The sequence below is a fragment of the Arvicanthis niloticus genome, chromosome 5 (genome assembly GCF_011762505.2).
Source record: "Arvicanthis niloticus isolate mArvNil1 chromosome 5, mArvNil1.pat.X, whole genome shotgun sequence".
NCBI classification, from domain to species: Eukaryota; Metazoa; Chordata; class Mammalia; order Rodentia; family Muridae; genus Arvicanthis; species Arvicanthis niloticus.
Window position 1 is genome coordinate 52,803,121 of NC_047662.1, and position 19,044 is coordinate 52,822,164.

Below are 19,044 nucleotides of genomic sequence, written 5' to 3' on the forward strand. Positions count from 1 at the left end.
GACTACACCCAAGATGATCCCTGGCCAGTGCCACAATACATGGGCAGGGAACAGCACTCCTGAGACAACCCTAGACATCAAGACACCTTGGGAACCACTAAGAGGAGAAAGAAAGTAAGTGGTGAAGAAATGGAAGAGAAAGAGAAGCAGAAGGATGTGGGTGGGCACAATGAAGAGAGACAGAACCAGAAAGCCAGGGATAGTGAGGAACAGCCTGTTAAGAGTAGCCAGTGATGCCACCTAAGATTGTGGTGACATCCTAGCCTGTGCTACCACTGAGGGCCATGTCTGGGTCCATGGCCCTGCAGCAGCAGGGGTCTGTTTCCAGGTAGATATCCTGATCTGGGCTGCCACCCAGGACCATGTTGATGACTGAAGGCTATGCAGAACTGGCTGATCCCTCACCTGGACATCCTGGGAGAGCTGACCCTGAGTGGTGTGAGAGCAGGAGAGCTGATCCCTCCCATTGCCCAGAAAGCTCAGCAGAGCTGGCAACTGGAAGAGTTGTGGGAAAGCATAGTATGAGTGTGAAAGAGATGGTCCTGCCACTCATCTCTTGTGCAGTGACATGGATGAGAAAAAGATGCCCTCCTCCCCTCTACCCCCTTGCCCCTCACCTCTTACTACCTGCAGCAAGCAGGAGAGCTGGCCCCAAGGTCATCAGAGTGGAAGAGCTGGCCCTGCCCCTCAGCAGCTACAGCATTCAGGAGAGCGGACCCTGTACATTGTCTCATTGCAATGAACATTTGCAAAAAAAGAAGTGTGGATAGAAGGGTACACTGTGGGACACTGTGGCACACTACAGCTTCCACAATAGGGGGAGAAGCTACAAGGGTGGAAGCAGGTATGAGGGGACAGGGAAATGAGTGAGATTAGTATACGTGAAGTGAAATTCACAAAGACCCAATAAAAAGTTAAAAAAAAAAAAAAAGTACACGGCCACAAGGACGCACTCAAGGTCAGGTTGTGGCATTTAGATCTAAGATTAACCCCTCAGAAGAGAAGAAGAAAGAGCACAGGGCAGGGATGAGGGGCTTTTCTACACTCAGAAGCCCGAGTCACCACACATGGGACACATGGTTTAGGAAGAATTTTAAGGGAGGAGTCAAAAGGAATAGGAAGAGAACATACAAACGACATTTTAGAGCAACTGGGAAACGTATATGTGTGGTGTGTAGGAGTGTGTGGTGTGTGGATGTGTGTCTGTCTGGAAACGTGCACATACAATCTGTGTGTTGGTGTGCCTGCTCACAAAGCCTAAGGAGGACTGCAGTGTCCTGCTGCATCTCTCTCACCTTACTTTTTTGAGGTAGGATTTCTTGAGAAACCTGGAGCTAGGCTGGCAGTCAAGAAACACCAACAATTCTCCTGTCTCTGTCCCTCACAGTGCTGGTTTACAAGCACATGTACAGCCATGCTCAAATTCTCTTGCATGGATCTGGGGCACTTGAACCAGGTCTTCATGCTTATACAACAAGGTTCTTACCCTCTGACCCACAGAGTGATCTCCTTGGCACTACCAACTGGGAAATCTTAGATAGGTACAAAGTATGTGATATTAGATATTACTATTACTTCTCTTGGTTATAATAATACTATGATTATTTAAGAAAACATCCTTATCTTTGGAATTGCTATACCACTCACTGTAAAATGATTTAGAAGAAATATGGGAAGGTGGCAACTGTCAAACAAAGTGAAGGTGAGTGGGTGTTCATTCTGTTCCTTTCCTTTCTCTATATCTTGAAATGTTTTAACTACAAAGAGTTCAAACATACAACCAATTAAACTCCTGTGATGGTAACATGAGACTTTAAAACCACTCACAGCATATTTTTTCGATCATTAATCATCTGATGCCATAAATAAATGCATACATAGCACTAGGATGAGAAACGTCTATCATTAATTGAAGCATTATTTATTTATAATAACCAAGACAGGGACACAGCATCAGTGAACACTTAGCATAAATACATAAATGAAGTGCACATATACAAACAATAAATATTATTGATTCTTTAAAAGGAAGTCTAATCGGTTGCTAGGCGTGGATGGTGTAGAGGATACTATGTAAAGTAAAATTAGTTCAGGAGAGAAGGGCAAACACTGTATGGCCCTACCCTTGTGCTTTCTGCAGAGTCAAACTCAGAGACAGGAAAATGGCAGCCACCAAGGATTCAAGTTAGTGACATGAAGTTTCAATAAAAAACATAGGGAAGTTCTACAGATAGGCTAGTCAATAATGTACACACACAGCACCAGAGAATACTCATGATAATTGTGAAGGGTAATCTTTTGTTTGTTTTCTTTGGTTTTCTTTGGTTTTTCAAGACAAGATCCCTCTGCATAGCTCTGACTGTCCTGGAACTCACTATGTAGACCTCGCTGGTCTCCAACTCAAGAGATCCACCTGCCTCCTGAGGGCTAGGATTAAAGGTGTGTGCCATCATGCCTAGCTTGGTTTCCTTTTTAAGGCAGGATCTCACTATGTACCCCTTGCTGGTCTAGAACTTGCTATGTAGATGATGCTGGCCTTGAACTCACAGTGATCCATTTGCCTCTGAATGCTAAGATCAAAACCCCACACAGTGTAAAAATTACTCTAGGCTGTTAACCTGATGGGATTTGACAGAATTAAGAAAGGAATCTCAGGCTGGAGAGGTGGCTCAGTGGTTAAGAGCATTGACTGCTCTTCCAGAGGTCCTGAGTTCAATCCCCAGCAACCACATGGTAGCTACCAACCAATGCCCTCTTCTGGTATATCTGAAGAGAGAAACAGTGTACTCACATACAAGAAAGAAAGAAAGAAAGAAAGAAAGAAAGAAAGAAAGAAAGAAAGAAAGAAAGAAAGAAAGGAAGGAAGGAAGGAAGGAAGGAAGGAAGGAAGGAAGGAAGGAAGGAATCTCTAGCCAAGTGGTGGTGGTACATGCCTTTAATCCTAACACTAAGGAAGCAGAAACAGGCAGGTCTCTGTGAGGTCTAGGCTAGCCTGATCCACAGAGAAAACCCTTTACCAAAAACCAAAATAATAAATAAATAAATAAATAAATAAATAAATAAATAGATAAATAAATAAATAAATAAATATCAAGGAATCTCTGGTTATTCATGTACTGTGATTGACAATGACCCCATTCCTTTCTTTTTTCCTTTTTTTTTTTTTTTTTTTTTTTTTGGTTTTGGTTTTTCTACACAGGGTTTCTCTGTGTAGCCCTGGCTGTCCTGGAACTCACTCTGTAGAGCAGGCTGGCCTCAAACTCAGAAATCCGCCTGCCTCTGCCTCCCAAGTGCTAGGATTAAAGGCGTGTGCCACCACTGCCCGGCAATTCCTTCCTTTACTGTTTCTTGGTGTATATTTGGTCACGGCAATGAGAAAAGCAACTAGTATAATATTTTTTCTTTTAAGATTTATTTATTTATTTTATGTGTACAAGTGATTTGACTGCATGTACATATGTGCACTGTGTGCCTGCCTGATGCCTAGAGGTCAGAAAAGAACACTCTGACCCTTTGGAACTTGAGTTTGTTTACTTTCTGAGACAATGCCTCACTATTTTACCCTGACTGGACAGGAACCTGCTATGTAGACCAGTATGAACTCAAACTCACAGAGATTTGCCGAGCTCTGTCTCCTGAGATTAAAGATATTCATTATCACCATGCCTGGTGAATCTGGAGTTAATAATAGTTTGTTTTCTAATACCAGTTAGAGGGGCTGGAGTGATGGCTCAGTACAGCACTCACTGCCTGCTCTTCCAGGGGACCTGGGTTTCATTTCCAGCTCTCACATGGCAACTTAAAACTATCTGTAACTTCAGTTCCAAGAATCCAATGCCGTCCCTCTTCTGACCTCCATAGTCACCTAGCACAATGTGATGCAGAGACATATATGCAAACAAAAATACTCAAAGAAAATAAAAATAATTTTTTTTACATTATAAAATACCAATCAGAGCTCCCGAGAAAGCAGAGGAACATGTACCAACAGAATGTTAACAACACAGCAGTGTTGGGAGGCAGAAGTAGGTGGATTTCTGAGTTCGAGGCCAGCCTGGTCTACAGAGAAACCCTGTCTCGAAAAACAAAAAACAAACAAACAAACAAAAAACCAACACAGCAGTGTGAATGTGTGCCACAAAGACCCAAATATTGTCCAGCAAGATGGCTCAGCTAGTAAAGGCACTTGCTGCCAAGACTGATGGCCTTAGTTCAACCTCCAGAACCAATATGGTGGAAAGGAAAAACTGTCCCTCAAAAGATGTCCTCTGATATCCAAAAAATTGTGCATTTTTCTGCAATGAAGATTTGTTATTTGTTATTGATAACAAACATTATTTTTAATAAAAGTGTTCTTGATAAAAATTTGTTTTATTTTCTCACCATACTTCAAAGGCAAACCAAAAGACAACTAGGGTAAAACTCACCATTAAAATCAATCTGGGATCTGAAGCTTAAGAAACATCAAGGTATAAGACAAATGAAGGGTCCTAGATCAGAAAGTGATTTCTCTGTCCATTTAGAGAGCTCTGGGCTCAGTCTGCCAGTGCTTGCTTCCTGTCATGTGGGTAGGTGCACTGCAGCAGACAGGAAATGCTCTGCAAGGCAGACAGCTGACTCACCTATCCACTACTGCACTACACCAGATAAGCACAGTTTCCTTCTCAAACTCCCAGACCAATCTTCAAATCCTGGCTGCTCCTCCAAACCCAACTCCATGGAGAAGAGAGGGACAGGAGCATTAATTACCTCTGTCTGAAGGCTGTTCAAACGGTGAAGCAGGTAAAGAGGCTTTCCTTCGAACGAGGGTCAGGTGCACCACCTGCCCAGCATTCCGCAATACTTCAACAACATCCTGATTAGCAAAGCCCTGAATATTGACACCATCCACCTATAAGATCAAGAGACAAAGCAGAGTTTCAAGTAAACTACCACCATTTTGGTTTTGGTTTTTGAAAGAGGGTCCCACTATGTAGTGCAGAGAGGCCGACTCAGTAGCTAGCCCAAGCTGGCCTCAGATTCAAAGCCTCTTGAGTGGTAGGATTAGCAGTTGAGCTATCCAGCATGCCTCTCAGCTGTTCCAATTGTTTTGTTTTGTTTTGTTTTGTTTTTCGAGACAGGGTTTCTCTGTGTAGCCCTGGCTGTCCTGGAACTCACTTTGTAGACCAGGCTGGCCTCGAACTCAGAAATCCGCCTGCCTCTGCCTCCCAAGTGCTGGGATTAAAGGCGTGCGACACCACCGCCTGGCAGCTATTGCAATTTTTAACTCTGCCAGTGCTGAATAAAATGGGGTAACTAATTTTACTCCCCCCAAATAATGCATATTAGACCAGAAAGTAGTTTGCATAAGAATAAAAAACTAGCTCTGCTGACAAACTTACATGTAAATTAAAAAATAAATTCGATCTTAAAATTTTATATTCTTAAGTCACACATTTTAAGTATCAGCCTGAGAGAGGCAAAGGAATATTAATTTATAATGATATTTAAAATCTTAAAAATTTAAAAAGCTATAAAATCTAGTTGTTACATATTATTCTCAAAATAAAACAAAAATTAATTACTAATATTGAGGTGTTATCCCTGTATGGTATTATTTTGTGATATTTTCCACAGAAGCACACTCATTTCCCATCATTGGGTCTTCTAATGTTCTGAAAAATGTATGTGCAAGAATCCAGGCAGGCCAGACCATTGCTTTAGACTTCCTCCTGACTTTCCTCAAAGCATGTGATGCTTCTACTGGTCTCCAGACCCTACAAATCATCAAACGGCATTTGCAAAAGCCAGTATTCCTTAGATGAATTCTGATCATCATGAGGTTCTGTCTATGTCAGTGTGGAACATGTGTATAACATGAACAAACAGCAAAGCATGGAGATATTTACTACTAAAAAGGGAGACTAATTTTAACTAGCAAAAGGTTATATTCTCAAATACATAAAGTATTTCAATTTTTGGTAGACTGAAATTATTCTAAGGAAAAAAAGCAGCAAGAAGAACTGGTAAACAGATTCTTCACTGTATGTAAAATGGATAAATGCCCAGACTCTTAAAGAGTATTTCCCAGGGGACATAAAACATCTTTCAGATACATTTCCATGCATACTTTTATTTATTTAAGTAAACATACAATTTTTTTCTATAAATATGTTTAGTAGACTACTTCTTGTTTGAGTAGAAAAAAAATCATGTAAAAGCCTAAATCGATGTGATACACTGCAGTAATAAAGTTGATTTTTTAAAAACCTTATGAGCTAGACATGGTGGAGCACACCTTGAATCCCAGCACTTGAGAGGCAGAGGCAGGTGGGTCTCTGAATTCAAGGACAGCCTGGTCTACATACTGAGTTCTAGACCAGCGAAGGCTATACAGTAAGACCCTGTCTCAAAATATATATAAAAGCATAAACTAAAACAAACAAACAAACAAATATTATAAAATTAAACTAAGCCATCCCATCTTCTTCTCTGGTATATGATAGAAAAAAGAAATGTTTCTCTAACCTGTGTCAAATGTACAATAGACCGCCATTACTTACAGCTACGATTTTATCATTCACTTGAATTTGGCCATTGTGGTACGCAGCGCTGCCTGGGATTATACTTTTCACATAGATCCCCGAAGCTTCCCCTGAAGGTGCACAGACACACAGAAAAAGGAAGAAAGCTAAAATTAGGACCTGATTACAAAATTCTATCAAGAGGTTAATTAGCTAAAGAGGCCGACTAGAGACTTCATAAATACTATTTTGAACACACACAGGGAAATTGATGGATTATTTCAAACTGTCACCATCACAAGTGACCTGAATTAAAAGTGAGTTGACTGATGACTACCCTTCTGGAAAAATAATCAGTAATGGAACCTGGAAGAATGCATGTCTCTCTAAGCTGGGACTCTGCAGGGCCAGATGAACCCTGGTCAGTCTCTGCTCGCACTGCCGACTCAGTGGAAGCTCCCATCATTTTTCACTAGCATAGTGACAAGACTCACACATATTCTTGTCTATATTTAGTTCAGTGCTCATGTATGTCATCCAGATAAAAAGAAAAGCACATGTGATCTTTCAAAAAGCTAGCATTGGGGCAGGGATGGCCTGGCATCTGAGTTAAATCATAGCAACACACATAAAGGTGGGAAGAACCAACTCCACAGAGCGGCCCTCCAACCTCTACATGGGAGGTCTACAGGCACACAACCCTGTACACATATAATAATTTTAAAAAGTAGAATGAGCTCAGCAACATTAAACAATCCATACACTGTAAAATTAAGTATTTAATCACAAATAGCCATAAAAATGATAACCATATAAAAAGTAAATCCCCAAAAGAGATTGAGAAATTAAAAAACTACCTCTTAATGGTTTTTATTAAGTTCCCACTGCCAGCATCACACAGCACATCCTGAATGACATCCCAAGTCTTCAATAACAGGAAAACATTTTTCAATATCATCTTCCACATTATTCCTTCTACAAGGCCTGACACCCAGGCGGCCATTTCAGCTATTGAGTGCTTTCCTGACTCAGTCCTGCCTTGTGTCTTCCCTATCTCATCCTTTCTCATCACCAGCTCTAATTCTTCTTTCTGAATTCTCCTGTCAACTTCAATCTCTCATCTGTCATGCCAGGACAGTTGCTTCCTTCTCTACTAAAACATGTATTTTCAGTTATCTTTAAGCAATTGAAAGGTTCTTATACTTTAATCACACCCCCTGAATAGACTTTATTGTTTGTTTTGGTTTCTAAGATGAAGGTTCCTTGTGTTGCCCAGGATGGCCTCACACTTGTGAGCTCCTGTGACCATCCACTCAGCTGCGACAGTGACATTACAGGAGCATGCCACCACTCTCAATCAACCCCCAGCATCAAAACTGCAACAATAAATGCAACAAAGTACAAGTAATTTGTATGCATGGTTTTAAAACCTGCTGATTTTCAAAAATCTCATTTTTTAACTCACTTGCTCATCCTCCCCAAAATACCCAAGCCCACAAGGGATTTGAGGGTAAATAAGTAAAAGAATTCCTTTCTGCACTCAGTAACACAAACATCAATTTTTTTCTCATTTATTAACTCCCACTTAGACACTGGGTCATGTGTTTAGGAACTCAGCCACAAGTCCTGTACCCAGGCAGAAGATAGGGAGAATGACTCAACATGTGTGGTGCAACATTAGTTTTTATGTTTATATTCAGCTTTTAAGGGACTTATTTGAATTCTGATCCTAAAAAGTGGTGGTGCACAGAAGAATCAGGCTTTTGAAATTAGATATTTAGTTAAGCTAAAGCAGCACAGAGTGGTCTGACGTGCGTTTCCTTCAGGCCTGTGAATACTCTTAATCTCCCCACCTGCTCCATGCATGATGACAATTTCCTTTAAAGCAATTAACTCTCTATATTTGCTACTTTTCAGAAAAACTAAACTACTTCATAACTAAATTTTCATGTAACTACCAAATAGTTTATAAAGGTTCACTTTTATTTAACCTAGTAATTATTTAATAACCAAGAGAAAACCAACAGTGAAAGTTACTGCTAACTTTCAGGTAATGGCTGAAAACATTTTATTCAGATACTTGAATCATATATTCTCACACCAACCTCCCCTTACATAAAAAATAAAAATAATAATAAAATGTTTATTCTATCTTACTTTTCTCATGATTAAACACAAAATAATACATTTTGAGCATTCACAATATACAGCATATGCAGTGAGTAAGTTACTTTATCCCAGACATAATGCTATATAATATGTTAACAGTCACACAGTATTCAAAACAGAACTATTTTAGAAGCAAAGGAAAGTAAAGTGAAAATGGTACAAAACGGACTGCATGTTAAATTCCTTTGGTACTGACTATACAGCCAGCTGTTAAACCACTGAGACAAAATGTGGCTCTAGTCATTGGAAAGTAACTGCTTGCTATTATAGATTCATGGTTTTATTGTGACTTTTAAATTAAAGTCTGCAGGTACTTAATTTTATTATATAGAAACCTTAACATCCTTTATAATTATCCCAAATATGAAGTAGAAATGATTCATTTACCTGGATGAGCTGTTCCGACATAGCCAACAATTCTAATCCCAAGACTCTGTCCATCTTTTTTAACAAGTTCAACATTGTAAGTTTCAAAAAGAGAACTGTCCTGTAGGGAAATAACACAGGTATGGTTACATTTTCAGTTGAATACTCCATAGATGGTCAATCTGTGCAGCCAGCTTGCCAAGTTTTTCTGTGACAAACTGAATGTTAAGATGGTTCCCATGACTCCTGGTCCCTGGACCTACCCTGTGTTTATAAACTACATGATATGGCGAGATCATTCACAGGAGCCTAATCTAATACAGAACCTCCTAAAAGCAGAGTTTGCTCCTGCTGGTAACAGAAAGGGCAAAGAAAAAAAACATTTTAAACAGAGGAGTTTAAAGGTAGTTTGAAGGTAGAGCGGTCATACAATAAAGATGGGAACAAGGGGACCATAAGGGTCCCTTGAAAGATGTCTGGCTGGAGGCCAACAAAAAAGGCCATCCATCCGACAGCACAGAACTGCATTCTTCCAGCAACCTGAACAGACTCACAAGCCCAGATGTCAAGAACAGAGCCCAGATGAACCTACACCTTCACTTCCCCTTACAAGAAGCTAAGCAGAAAACCCAGCCAAGCCCATGCTGAATTCTGACCTACACAATTGCAAACTAATCAAAGGTACTGCTTCAGCTGCTAAATGTGTAACAACTTGTAACATAACACTAGAAAATTAATACAGCCATTTAGAAAAACCTCAGTCTGTATTTCCTGAAAGAATCCTATGGCTAACAATAAACTGTAGAAGCCAAGAGGAAGGCGAGGTATTAGATATAATACTTTCTCAATTTCAAGCGTCAGCATTAGACACTAAACAATAGATAGAGCACAGTCCCATATATCACAGACCTCATGTCCCTCCAATGGATGAGAAGACGTCAGTGAGGTAGAGTAATGTAGGAAACAAAAGTCAGTTATCACTACAACCTGGAGAAATTAAACAAAGTAACTTCTAATATCATAGAAAACTCCTTTTCAAATGGCTCCCAGTAGGGACAGGTAACTTTTCAAAAGACCTAAGTGATATCTCTAAAGATAAATGTTTGCTTTACATTTGTTACTAACAGAGACTTTCTCTTCCTGGTTTTATTCATGGGGAAGAGAAGTCAAGAAGGGGGAATGGGAAGATGGTTCAGTCAGCAAAGCAATTGCTATGGAGATGTGAGGAACAAAGTTTATAACCCTAGTGCCAGACATTAGAAGCCAGGCAATGGTAGCATATACCAGTAATCTCAACTCTGGGCAGACAGACACAGGATCCCAGGGGACTGCTGGCCATCTATTCTTGTTGAAATGGCACGCTCTCAACTCTGTGAGAGATTCTGTCTCAAAATAAGTAGACAGTGATAGGGGAAGACAATGATATCTGGCTTTAAGGTACATCACACACACACACACACACCACCACCACCTACCACCATACCAAAAAGGAGTGAGGGAGAGAGGGAGAGAGGGAGAGAAACAGAGAGAGAGAGAGAGAGAGAGAGAGAGAGAGAGAGAGAGAGAGAGAGAGAGAGAGGTCTAATATTCATACAGGTTCTCCTCTGCTTCACATATGAGCTCTGAAGTGTGACTTAGGCTAGTATGGTCATCCAGCTGAAGGAATTTCTTATCTTGCATTGTATCATAGGTAGCATGTGATATAAGAAGAATGGTTTCTATACTCACAGAATCAAGGGTCCTTGTGGCTACAACAGGTAAGGCAACAGGTAAGGACACAGGAGTAGGAGGTGTTACTGCGATTTCACCAACAGGGTCTCTGGCCACCAGCATCTTCACTGAATTCCCACAGTTCCTTAAAACTTGAGCAACTTGTTCACTGGTCATTCCTTGTACATTTGTACCACCAATCTTCAAGATGTGATCTCCTGTCTGTAGCCTTCCATCCTTTAACCAAGAAAGCAGAATTACTCAGAGAAATCAACAATTTAGCTTAACTGCTTAATAAAAATAAATCAGACTTTGAATTCTGACAAAATGACTGACAAAGTCAGCTGATATACCCGACAAACATAACATTTCTAATGATCTACTCAGCTGACAAAAGATAAAGTAATTCCTTGCAGAATACAAAATATTGAAGGATCCAAAATCAAATAAGTACTAGAACTCTAAAATGGATATCTGCCCAAGGGTTTAATTTATGCCTAACAGCTTTGATCCAGAGTATAATGACCATGAATACAAGGAAGAGATCAAAAGCTGGAGACTTCCAGAATGAAGATTCTGGCATAAAGCTGAGGATGCCCTGAGGCCAAGATGGTAAGCGGCATGACTGGGGAACAGAAAGTTGTCAGCAGAGGTTAGCAAACTGCTGTTGGTGGACAGACAGATGTGAGAGTCGTTTCGATGACTGGGAAGCAAAGTGAGCAAAGGAATGGCATCACCCAACTACTAGACGTGCTCAGATCTCTCCCGCTCCTCTGCTTGAAATGGACCATGAGGGGACAATCCAAGCACAGGGAAGCTGGGAGGCTTTAACAACTACCTCAAGATCAGTAGCATGGACAAGGTTAGCAGTTTCAAATTGGGAAGGGAAAGTTACATGTATTTTCCAAGAACTGTCAACAGGATTGACTGATAACTTCCACATGGGATATCAAGGAGAGGGAGAAGGAGGCAGAACCCCAACATCTTATCCAAAGCCACTAGAGAAGAACAGACTTATCAGGAACTGAGCTAAAGCAGACTGCAGAGTGGGGGGGGGAGTGGGGGGGGACTGAGTGGGAATAGAAATCTAGGTGAGATTTGGGGATGAAAAGTCTAAACTGCCCCAACAACACCAAGTAGGCATATTAGGTAGATAGCTGGATCTACTGGAGAGAAATCAAAAGCACACACCCAAATCTGAGTGCATGAGCACTACATGAGAGGTAGTTACAGTCTTAATGCTGGGTGAATTTCAGGCAAGTGCATCTAAAGCTGGATAATAAGTACATTGTTAGCTATGATTATTCTTTTAAATGCATACACTTTTGTGTGTATATTATACCACAAAAAGTTTAAGATATAATTCATGAAAATATGTACCAGTTAAAATTATTTAAAGAGTCCCCTCTTTGTGAAAATTCTGAAACAGTTGATCATCTGCATTTTACCTAAGTTTGTTTCATCAATAAATCTGAATACCATATAATTACCTTTACTACTGCATAAGATACCAAAATGTAAACACTGATGTCTAAAAAATATAGATGCCTACAAAGTACCTTATAGGTTAAAATAACTTCTGTGGCCAGATGTGGTAGCATATACCTATGATCCAAGCATATGGAAGCAGGAAAACAGCCTGAATCACACAGAAAATTTGAAACTAGCCTACACTACATAGTGAGACTTTTTTTTTCTCAGAAAACCAAAAAGAAAGCCAGTAGTAGTGGCAGAGGTCTTTAATCCTAGACCTTGTGAGATGGAGACAGGTGGATCTCTGAGTTCAAGACCAACCTAGTCTATACAGTGAGTCTGAGAACAGGCAGAAAAACACAAAAAAAAATCTTGTCTAGAAAAACAAAATAACAAACAAAATGAAATAAAATTGAAAAAGAAGGAGAAAGAGAAAAGTAGGGAGAGAATTAGTTAATTCAATCTTGTTCAAAGAGTAATTTACATTTAAAACAAGAAAACTGAGGTTTAAAAGATTGTCTGGCCTGGCTTGGTTGTGAATGTCTTTAATTCTGGCATTCAGGAGGCAGAAACAGGACAATCTCTGAATTCAAGGCTAAGTCTGGTCTACACAGGGAGGTCTAGGCCAATTCTATACGATGAGACGATGAGATGCTGTTTTTCAAAGGAAAAGAAAAAGAAAAGAAGGACTGCCAGGCAGTGGTGGCACACACCTTTAATCCCAGCACTTGGGAGGCAGAGGCAGACAGATTTCTGAGTTTGAGGCCAGCCTGGTCTACAGAGTGAGCTGCAGGACAGCCAGGACTACACAGAGAAACCCTGTCTCGGAAAAAAAAAAAAAAAAAAAAAAAAAAAAAAAGAAAGAAAGAAAGAAAAGAAAAGAAAGAAAGGAAGAAAAGGAGGACTGATCTAACCAAATTCAAAAAGCAATTCCAAAGCTCAACCCAAATCTGGCTGTCTGGCCATGTTGGTACAGACCTGTATTCCCAGCACACAGGAGGTAGAGAAGGAAACTATGGTGTACAAGGTCAGCATGGGCTACATAGCGAGTTCTAAGTGCCTGGCGTGCTTAAAAAAGAAATTCCAATCCAAGCTGTTCACTGATGTACATAGCAGGTTGCTCTCTAATACACAAAGGATGCTAACACATAAGACGGTTATTATTTACCTATTCGCCAAAAACCGGTCTATCACTATCAAAAGCCTTTGATAGGGTGAACATGAAAAAAGATTTGCAAGTTGGAGTGCAAATAGCTTGAGCATAAAGCAGTGAATGCTGGGAGAGTGTGTTCTGGGCTTTATAATCACGCTTCCAGGAGGCACCATTTAGAAGCCGTGCAAGAAATACTGAATGAACATGTTTTAAAAGATTCAAGGCAGAAAGGTCAGTTTGCTGCCCTTCCTATTTTTCAAATCTTCAGAATTCTGAATGAAAAAAGGATTCAGATCAAAACATAGAGTACAAAAGCTGTATGCTGGGCTATGATGAATGGAAGAGGAAGAAGCAGTAAGCAGTTCAGCCCATAAACATTAACAACAGAAACAAATACAAGGCAAAAAATAGTGGAGGAGAGGAATAAAGGCTAGTTGTCTTTCTACTTAATAATGGTGATTTGATATTCTGTTTCTATCTATGCAAGAGCCCAGGTAAAATAAACACCTACTTAAAAGAGATTCAGAGGCCTGAAACTGTTGCACAAGCCTTGGCAACAACTTGGTACCTAGCCTTGATACCTGGGACTCACACAATAATCTGGATGTATTCTCATACATACTTGATTCCAAATTTCTCTCTCTCTCTCTCTCTCTCTCTCTCTCTCTCTCTCTCTCTCTCTCTCTCTCTCACACACACACACACACACACACACACACACACACACCTTTCAGAGTAATGAATAATCAATTTGCAAAAGAATAGGAGCTTCCTTGGCACTGTGAAAAGGACAGCACTGCCTGGGAGCTGGACCTGCAGAACAGGGGGCCTGTCAAAGTCATAAAGAAGGCTAGCTCAGCTAACCAAGAACACTTCACCATCAAGTATATATTTAGTCACGTCTCAGAAACTATTTTTCCCCATTTTACCTCAACTCTTAATTTAAAATTATGTAGATAATTTGCATCTGTCACTGAGAGTCAAACATTTTCTTCTTAGAGAAAAGCAGGTGTTCTGAGGAATTAATAAGTGCAAAAACATCCATCAGATGGATAGGAAAGATTCCAAAATGGCAGCTGCTTTGTCTAAGTCCAGCAGCCCCAAACCCACACTTCAATGGTGTTTTCTCATCACCACTCTCTTTCCAGGCTGTGTCTAGAGACACTCCTGGTCTTAAGTCACAAAGCAGCAAAAGCAGATAAGCATGCAACAGGAGCACACAGCATGCTACACTGTAGCCGGCACAGCCTTGAAGTTGTAATCCTCCTGCCTCAGCCACTAAGCAGTTGAACTTCAAAAATAAAAACAAAACAACTAACTTCTGAAAATACTTTAATGCTTCTGTAGAATAAAATGTTCTAAAGCAGGGAATGTGCATGGCAGTGCACACCTTTAAGCCCAGCACTGGGGGGCAGAGACAGGTAGGTCTCTATGAGTTTTAGGGTAGCTTGGTCTACAAAGTGAGTTCCTGGCCTGCCAGGGCTACATAGTGATACCTTTTTTAGAAAAACAAAACAAACAAAAAGCCCTCCAAAGATATGTCTGATGCTATGAATATTAGACATTATCTGAGGATTACAGAGAGATAGGCTCTTTCTCTCCCTTTACCTGAATCTATGTATTTTCCTACCCATAGAATTATCCCTGTCTACCATAACTGACAAGTAAGCCAGACATGGTGACTCGCATCTGTAATATCAGCAATCAGAACACTGAGACAAAAAGTTCACCTAAGTTTAATGCTAGTCTAAGTGATAAAAGTATCATGGGCCAAACTGGGCTACAGAGTAAGACTCTGCCTTAAAAATAAATAAGTAAACAAATAAAGTAAATTAAAAATAAATTATTTTATCAAGATTTGAAAAACAATATACAGGAGCTGATCTAGAGGACTCAGGTTGAATTCTCAGGACCCACATGGTGGCTCACAGCTCTCATTAACTCCAGTACCAGGGAATCAGATGCCTTCTTTTGACCTCTCCTTGGTACTGCATGTGTGAGGTCTACAGATAAACATGTAGCACCAAAACACATGAAATACAAATAAATCTTAAAAAGAAAAAAACAAAAACAATATACATTATTTTCTATTTTGTTTACTTTGTACAATAAACAGCAGCTGGACAAGAAAAAGCCCTGGAAGCAGATAACCCCAAGTTGGTCAGATGTTCACTGTACCTAAATCTTAGCTAATGTCAGAATAAGTTTCTCTCATGTGGAATTCTGAACATTAAACTTAGTATCATATACAAAAGACTTAGCTCTCTAGCACGGACTGCTCTGTGCCTACCATCTCTTCGCAAACAATATGGTCTCCTTGGATGACACTTCCCTCTAAGAAAATGGTCTGACACATGCTGGACACTGTATGCCTGCCGGGCAGTGGTGGCACACGCCTTTAATCCCAGCACTTGGGAGGCAGAGGCAGGCGGATTTCTGAGTTCGAGGCCAGCCTGGTCTACAGACTGAGTTGCAGGACAGCCAGGGCTACACAGAGAAACCCTGTCTCGAAAAACCAAAAAAAATAAAAAATAAAAAAATTAAAAAAAAAAACAAACAAAAAACAAAACAAAACAAAAACTGTATGCCTAAGTGACCAGCATTCAGTGAAGTCATTGGCTCTGAGGTGCTATCAGCTTCCACAGGATACATTTAAAATGTGCTATCCTTAATGTGGTCTCAGGTCTATTTCAGAAGCATGAAATTAAACAAGCAGCTTAACCAGTGGTAATAGTAGATCAAAGATTCAAGGCTTTCACTGTCTGGTTTCACCTTATTCTTTTTTAAGATTTATTTTATTTGTATATAAGAGAGAGTATATGCAAGTACATGTACGTAGGTGCCCAATGAGGTTAGAAGGGGTCATCTAATTTTTTTTTAAATGTTAATCAAAGGCTTTATAAGTTTGGTAATGCTCAATCTGAAGTGTAACCCAATACCCAACCTAGATATATCAACTATCTTTGACTGGTGGAAACACGTGAACATCTGCCTCCATGTCCCCCCCCCTCTCTAAAAGGGGGCATGGGATAGGGATTTTCTAGGGAGGGGAAAGGGGGTGGCATCTGAAATGTAAATAAAATATCCAATTAAAAAAAAAGGAAAAAAAAAAAGAATGTGCAAAATAAACCCTAATGCATGACAATAAATATGTTGTATTGAGGAGGAAGAGGAAGAGGAGGAGGAGGAAGAGGAGGAAGAAGAGGAAGAAGAGGAGGAGGAGGAGGGGTCATCTAATCTCTTAGAGCTAGAGTTATGGATATTTGTGAGCCATCCGATGTGGGTGCTGGGAACCAAACTCTGGTCTGATAAGGCAGTAAGTACTATGCCATCTCTCCAGTACACTCCCATCCCACCCAGTTCTTAAGCTATCATGCAACCCTTTTCCTTTCAGAGAGGATCTCTGGATGGGTCATCTTCATTGACAATTTGACTAAGTTTGGAATGACCTAGGAGACATAGCTCTGGGGATGTAGCCGACGCACTAGCTTAGGATGTAGGAGTGCTGAGACACTGGGCTCAAGCCTAGGTAACAGGACGGCGTGCTAGACGGCAGTTACAGGGAGAGGATTGAGAGGATTATATGTGACATTAGCAGGAAGAAGAGAAAGACTGTCCTCTCCAGCTGTGCAACCTTGCACAATTTCTTAAAAGTTTCCATACCTATAATTTAGAAAGAAAACTTAATACTGTTTTTGAGAATTATATTAAACTGATGTGTATTAGGCAGATGACAATATTTGGCACAAGCTCCTGCTTCTCCATTACAAATCTGTGATGGGCAGGCCTCCTGCCCCCCTTAGTGATCTGAAACAGTGACAATCCCTTCCAGGAAAGGGTGAGAATCAGACTTGGGCTTTTCCCAACAGTGCCTCACTGGGATTAATCTGGGAAACCCTGCACATCAGTGTCCTTGTGAAAACTCATAATGCACATTAAGATATTAAAAAGCTCCAAAAATTCTTACAGTAAAGGAACTTATTTAATTTCATTTACATTTATTTGGTCCTTTGTTTTTCAAAATAACTGCTGCACTTTGCACTTTGCAAATGTCATTTTACTCAGCAAAGAAGCCTGTTAAAATTGCTAGGGGGCAGGGGGTAGGGCAGAGAGAAACATAAGAATATTCTACAATGTCTCACTCTTTTCTAGGTTGCAAAAAAATAAACATTTTTAAAGATTTATTTTACTTGGGAGCTGGAAAATGGAGCATTAGTTAAGACTGCTTGCTGCACATTCAGAAGAACTGCAGTTCAGATTCCAGCACCCATGGAACAAGCCCACTGACCTGCCAATTCCTGTTACTTTAGCTCCTGGGACCCCACACCCTCTTCTGTCTACCATGCTCACACTCAGACACACAATGTGCTTGTGCATGCACAGACACAGACATACACACAAATAAGTATTTGTTTAATATTTTTTATGTGTATCCATTTTGCTTACATGTATGTATATGTACCACATGCACACCTGGTACCTCCAGAGGCCAGAAGAGGATGTTGGATTCCCAGTGTCTTAACAACTGAGCCATCATTCCAGCATCCACTACAGATATGTTTTAAAGGTACACAACAGGATCATTCTCATTCTAGTCACACACGTTGTGTGTGCCGTATGTATGTGTATATATGTGCAGACACACACTCATGTACACACTCATCTCTGCATGTGTGAGGAGCAGAAGAGGACACTGGGTACCCTGTTCCATCACTCTTTACCTTCTTACCTGAGACACAGCCTCTCACTGAGCCTGGAGATAGGTGGCAACCCCAGCATACTGTCCAGCTTCCCTCCCCATAGCAGTTTCATAGCAGTAAATGAAGCCACAGCTGCCTGCCTTTTTACACAGGCACTGGGGATTTGAACACAAGTCCTCTTGTTTACACAGCAAGCACTCTTACCCACTGAGCCATCTCTCTAGCATTCAGAGAAAATATTCCTGAGAAATTCCAAAGAAAATTTAAAGACAGAGGATGATATACAAAAAGCTAAAGATGAAGGAAATATTCACTGTCTTTCTATTGGTTATTTCCTAAATTTGAATAACATGTATTTTAAGTAATTCTTTTAGATTTATTTTTAGGTGTATGAGTATTTTATCTGTATGTATATGTAATGTATGTCTTATGGAGTCAGAAGAGGGTCTTGAATTCCCTGGAACTAAAGTTATAGATGGTTGTGAATCACTGTATGAATGCTGGGAATTGAACTCAAGTCCTCTGCAACAAGTGCTCTTAACCACTGAGCCACGTCGCTAAACCCTGCATATTTTTTAACAATTAATTCACCCCAAATGCTTTAAGTCAAGCATAACTCCTCTGACATGGACTGAAAGATCAAAGTTCAGTGACATTAATCATTTTTACTGCACCATACAAAACTTAAATGAATTTGACAGCTGTCACAAATCTGGAGCCCCTACCTTATCTACATTAATCTCCCATAGTTTTTCATTTCCTTCTGCTTTTGTGTGAATAGTACAAACAAATATGAATAGGAATAATTCTTATTATTACTCTAAGAATCACTTTCATCTCAAAGACACATGAAAGGCATTAGTCACCACAGTGTCCACAGACCAAATGCTAGGAACTTCCATAATTAAATATACTTGATAGAGAAAGGATAGAAGGAGAGGTGGGGCTAAATAATTACAAAAGATTCAGC

General features: G+C 40.1%; 1 protein-coding gene across 5 annotated transcripts in view; it reads right to left on the minus strand.

Moving 5' to 3' along the window:
• Patj (PATJ crumbs cell polarity complex component) overlaps nucleotides 1-19,044 on the minus strand; it is a 302,257-nt gene that overhangs the window by 263,016 nt on the left and 20,197 nt on the right. For all 5 annotated transcript variants that reach the window (XM_076934632.1, XM_034502319.2, XM_076934635.1 and 2 more), the window contains 4 exons: nucleotides 10,767-10,985; nucleotides 9,060-9,159; nucleotides 6,543-6,634; nucleotides 4,750-4,891 (listed from right to left, as the gene is read on the minus strand). In XM_076934632.1, coding sequence (XP_076790747.1) covers nucleotides 4,750-4,891; nucleotides 6,543-6,634; nucleotides 9,060-9,159; nucleotides 10,767-10,985 — 553 coding nt within the window. The remainder of the gene's footprint in view (nucleotides 1-4,749; nucleotides 4,892-6,542; nucleotides 6,635-9,059; nucleotides 9,160-10,766; nucleotides 10,986-19,044) is intronic.